The 5,638-nt window shown below is 40.8% G+C and overlaps 1 protein-coding gene across 2 annotated transcripts in view; it reads left to right on the plus strand.

Annotated features, from left to right (window-relative positions):
* LOC107087700 overlaps positions 1 to 3,335 on the plus strand; it is an 11,768-nt gene extending 8,433 nt beyond the window's left edge. The window contains exons 5-7 of one of the 2 annotated variants that reach the window (XM_015379418.1): positions 249 to 435; positions 1,836 to 1,978; positions 2,055 to 3,335. In XM_015379418.1, the coding sequence (XP_015234904.1) occupies positions 249 to 435; positions 1,836 to 1,978; positions 2,055 to 3,095 (1,371 nt within the window). In that variant the 3' untranslated portion in view covers positions 3,096 to 3,335. The remainder of the gene's footprint in view (positions 1 to 248; positions 436 to 1,835; positions 1,979 to 2,054) is intronic. The other variant, XM_015379427.1, reaches the window with a different exon arrangement.
* Positions 3,336 to 5,638: the final 2,303 nt, after the last annotated feature.

Genomic DNA, 5,638 nt, shown 5'->3' on the forward strand with positions numbered 1-5,638 from the left:
ACTTTCATCACAGCTTTGTAGCCCACCTTCAACCATATTACTCCCACATGACCAACCTGTTTTGGGTCGGTCTCAAACGGTTGAAGCAGGTGAGGGGCACGATGAATGTTCATGTTTTTGTTAACGCGAGAATTGAGCTTTAAGGCAACATTAATGATGTTCACCTTTAAGCCTAACCTGTATAAATGTGTATGCCTAGTTATTGAATGCCATTAAATCTGCATTGTTTGTTGCCACCTCTCCTGCAGAAACGTAAGATCCGGCCCACAACTGTGCGTGTGATGTCAGCAGTTCTCTCCATCCTTATTGGCTGCTTGATCTTTCTCGCAGTCCCAACAGTGGTGTTTCAGAAAGTGGAGAAGTGGTCTTTTCTGGAGTCGCTGTATTTCGTGGTCATCACCCTTACCACTGTTGGATTTGGAGACTACGTACCAGGTGCTAACCTGCATCCCCATGTTTTATAACAATGTCTCTAGCAGCAGGCTTGTGTTCATGCTGCCCAGACTTCAATACCCTCCTATCAAGCTGGAAAGAACATATTTTTCCTTTCTGATAACTGTTGAACAATGCAGCAGCAGCTTCCTTTTTCCCAATAATACTCCAGGCTTTATATTTACGTTGCTATATCTGACCTGCATGTGCCAGGTTGCTATGGTGATTAACATTTTTTATGTTAAAGGGAAGGATGATTTACACAGACACTGGAAAACTTAAAGAACTTATAACCTGGTATGTTACATGTAAAATAAAACCTCAGAGGTTAGGACAACCATTGCCTTCAGAGCATCAGTCTTAAAAGAAAAAATAAGGAGCTTCAGAAATGAAGATACTATTTGTTAGTGAATATTTATGATGTGCTTTAATAGAAGAAAATGGGACTTCTTATGGTTCTTGAAGACAAGCAGCAGCTACAAAAATCAATGGCCCATCATGGGAAAGAAAGCTCTGACTCAAGGCCATTTCCATCTGGAGAACTTGAGAAATTCTCTCAAGAGTAAAATATGGATTTCCAACATTTCTGGTTAGAAAGAAGATTTAAAGAAGCCCTCTTTAATGGGAAAATATCACTGAACAGAGTAGATTACCTCAGATTTCTTCCCTTTAACACCTATTCTCTGGCCAGATCGTTTTATAGCACATTCATGCTTCACTTGTGTGGCTAAACAACTCACATGGCATAGTTAGGGACACGTTTGGATTGCCAAGCAACTATGGCTCAAACATTTAGCGGCATAGAGGATAGAGCCAGTGACTTTTGTCCTTAATGACCTAAATCTCTCTATTTAAGAGGTTATTCTGACTATGAATCCTTAAGAATCCTTTTGGATGAAATGTAAAACATTTTTAAATGTTAAGAGAAGTCCTGTTGCCTCCTACTGCAGCAGTTGTGATAATCTATTCAATTCAATTCAATTTATGTACCGTAACTCCAGCTCACAACACATGTCATATCATGGCCCTTCACAGAGACAATTCAGTCAGATTGGTTCAACTTTTTCTGTCTAAGGAAAACCAGCTGATTGCATCCACTCATTGACTCAGTAGCAATCCCTCACACCTAGAATGCTTGTAGCAGCACTGGAGAGGGAAAAACTCCCTTTTAGCAGGAATAAACCTCCAGCAGAACCAGGCTCAGAGTAAGCAGAAATACAGAACCCAAATACAACAACTGAAAATTATAGCACTGTGATGATACTGGCTCCTTCTGCACCCTTTCAGGCAGGATAGAAGCATATATATATATATATATATATATATATATATATATATATTTTTTTTTTTTTTTTTGGAAATGATTTACATCAAACCATCCTAAGCCCTGTGTCTTTGTTCAGGTCAAGGTGGAACGATCTTCAAGCCTCTGGTGTTGCTGTGGATAGTGTTTGGTCTGGCGTACTTTGCCTCCATCTTGACAATGATAGGCAACTGGCTGAGGGTTCTGTCCAAGAGGACACGCGCTGAGGTGAGATCTTTTAAGGTCAGGAAGCTTTCTCAAGGCAGACTTTAAGCATGTTCTCTCTTTCCCCTTACTTGTTTTACTTTGTTGCTTTCAGATGGAGGAGTTGAGGGCCCACGCCACAGACTGGACTCAGAACATGGAGTTCCGCATCCCAAACCCCCTGGAATTCAACGACCCATTTCTCCTTCAACGACGGCGATGGAAACGCAGCGAACGTCGCCGCATCCGCCGAGGAGCCCACGGCACCCTGGGATACTGGGTTCGAGGCGGTTCCGAGAACGGACACTTGCCAAACCGCTTTGCGGGCCTTTCCAGTTCCTTGTGCCAGCTAGAAGGTCCGCCCTCTATAGAGAGGGCCGCGATGTCCAAGCCCAGGCCACGGGCTAGCGGAGAGGCAGGTGTCCCAAACGCAGCGCTGGGAAGTAGAGCGGATGCTGTTGTTGGTGTTCAGGGACATGGAAGGTCATGTCATCAGGTTCTAGCCCGATCCTTCTCCCTTCCTGTGGCCCGATCCACTTCAGAGCTGGACTCCAGAACTGCTGCCATATTGAATGACTCCCTCTCTGGATCTGAGTTTGCATTTGACTCCAGGTCAGATGGCTCACCTGAGTCCTTATCATTCTCAGTGCTACACAGTCTCCAACTCCCCCATCCCCTCCACAGGGAAGATGGGGGTGTGGGAGCAGTTACGGAACAGGAAAAAGACCAAATGGTTTTAAAGAAATCTGGATCGGAATCTACAAGTGCCTGCAGTCAATCCCTCGCTGAGAGTGCTTCCTTTTGCCCCCACCCTCACACACCTGAATTACACCCTCCCTCCCCTCAGGGTTCCGCTGCTTCTTCACCAGACTGTCAGTTGCTGGATTTCTTTGGAGAAACCCTGGCCTACATTGATGAGTCCTCAGACACACTGAGTGACCTCACTGAGCCAACAGCAAGCAAAGAGAAAAGGAGACGTCCACATAAGCCCAAGCGGAGGAGCATGAAGAAAGGTTTGTCACCCGGATGGAGCCTCTTGCATCTGAGGAGGCCAAGCCTGCAGCCACCCTCTAATCCCCCAACCCCACCTCCAGACTGTTCTTCCTCAGATCTTTCGGTATCAGAGATCCAGACAGACTCAAATCCTGGCCTTTGATGGACCCTGTACGTATGGCATACCGCCAACGTTTTCATGACATAACTTGACAAAACTGAATCATTAATTCCTTGGAGGTCATTAATGAAGTAAGTGCCTAAAATCTGCTTTACCTCTCCAGAGGGACAGTCTTCTGTTACCTGCTGGCACACAGTGTATTGATTTATTCCTGTTTAAATCTGATGCAGACTGTTATATTTCTGTCTAAATTTAAAAAAAACATACACTCGCTATGCAAACAAAGCCTCAAATTTAATTAATTTTAATAGATTAATTTTAATATCTTTTTACTTCTATCCGTATTCCATCACACATAGTTCTATTGTTCTATTGTTGTTTCCAAGTACAGAATAATAATGAAACAATACGTACTCTTTTTCAGCTTGTGTTTTTCATTCAGACAAAAACAAATTATTTGTCCATTGTTGGTATAGATGAGGGAGAAGACTTATTATCATTACATTCACTCTGATGTTGAGCTTGCCAAGTTGTGGATAACACACAGAAGTGTCTCTCCTGCAATCTAAATTCAAACCTGCACCAAAGCAACCAATATGGCAGCCATTTATTTAAATGGTAGCCCCAGAAATAAACTGTATATTTGCACCTGATAGTGTGTTTCTTATTCAACCCTTAAAACTGTTGTACTGTACGTTTGTATAAAGGTTTATTTAGTGTTCAAATAGATAAAAGGATGACAAGCAGCTTTTGCTCATCCCTCCTGTTTTTCAACTTGGTTAATAGAAGAGTTGGGTTTGATGTTCTTCTTGGTTAATTTACTGGTTTAAAGATTATCTTAAAGTAGGAGTTTTGAAAATATTTTCGTCTGAAAAGCAGTTTCTGTTTTATATAATTTTTGCTTTAAAAAGCAATATTCTTGACTGCTTCTATCTCTGATTTATTATCCATTTATTAGTTTATTAACCAAGTATTTATATTTTAACTTTTTGATGCCAAAACTTTTTCTAAAGGCAATAGAACCATTTTTATCTATTTTGTTTTGCTATTGAAACCTCTTGTGCACTGTGGATGGTTAACTTGGGTGCTTAACTGCATTTAAACCAACGTCACACCTGTTTCTGTCCCTTTCCACTCATTCATTATGTCTTGGTTCTTTCTTTACTTCCAGATATATATATCCATGTTCTGTTTTATGGTTGTCTATAAATCCACTTTACAATGTCATCATTGCAGACAAGCACTCCTAATCTGTCAACCAGGCCTTGGTTCTCCCCCTTCACTTTATCTGACCATCCTACCACACACTCCACCACTTTCTCATTGCACAACCCTCTTACCTTTTTGCCTTCCTGATATGGTATTACAGTCTCCATTGTTGCTCCTGCTGGAGGTTGAGGGCTGCTGGAAGCTGAACCTCTGGCCCAATCTTTTTCTACCTCCTAATGCGATTTCTCTCAATATTTCCACGTATTCAGCTCCTTCAATTTTCCCATCAACTGTAACCGGCTTCCTGTTAGGACAGGATAAGCATCCCGCTGCACGATGCAATATGATTTACAATGGGCACAGGACGTCCACAGCAAGGTCAAGTATTTATTTTCTCAAAGCCATGTACCGGTATTAATTGTTTTTCTACATTATATATTTTTTTACTTTTACGGTTTATCAAATAAAAACTCTAATGGAATAGTCTAAAGCTGTGGTTGTATTAAGACCAAAGTCAAGTTTTAATCCTTGGGTAAGAAGTAGAATGTGTGGAAGCTTTTATCAGACAAAACCAAGATGTTAAAATCCAAAAGAAAGAAATATATTTGAAACTTAGCACAAGCTCATAACCTGGAGAAATCTGTCAGTGATTCATGTGTTGGGATGCAGGCTGTTATGTCTGAGGTTTTTATGTCATGTAAGGGATAAAGGAACCACTGTTTTGTTTTCCCCAATCATGAAACCATACACGGATATTGTGAAGGACTGTAAAACCATAAAATCTTCTCATTGTTGTGAATTGCCCCCAAAATAATCAGTGAGTCGCCGCCTCACAGTGGTGTGCCGATTCATATGTGGGCAAAAAATCTTTTCATCTGGAGAAAAACAGGAACAATTGGTAATGTATGAGTGCATATCCTAAAAAAAATAGGAAACCTCAAGGTTTTTGTAGATTTCATGTGTATCTAATTGCACATACAAAACACTATATTATCTTTTGTCTTTAAAGTTGGTTTTTCCCCACTACATGAACAATATTTATGTTATGTTTTTTGTGTTTGCTATGATCTTCAGCAGCTAAAGCATTAAGATCTGAAAGATCATCATGAGGCCCAAAATATGCAAAAATGTGGTGCAGTCTAGATATAGACTGTTTTCAGAAAGCTACTTGTAAAAAGTCTATGTTCCTTCCACACTGGCTTTTATACTGCAAGGTCTGTTTTTTTTTATTGTTTGTTTTCTTCATTTGAAAGTCATGTCTAACATAAGATCTGTGAGGACTGGTCTCAAAGTTCGCTGGTCAGCCCACGTGGAAAAATATGCACCAAGTATATTTTTGAACCCTCAAAAATCTGAAATATGTGCAGCAAAGCACA

Source organism: Cyprinodon variegatus, unplaced genomic scaffold (assembly GCF_000732505.1).
Source record: "Cyprinodon variegatus isolate N-32 unplaced genomic scaffold, C_variegatus-1.0 Scaffold10, whole genome shotgun sequence".
NCBI lineage: Eukaryota > Metazoa > Chordata > Actinopteri > Cyprinodontiformes > Cyprinodontidae > Cyprinodon > Cyprinodon variegatus.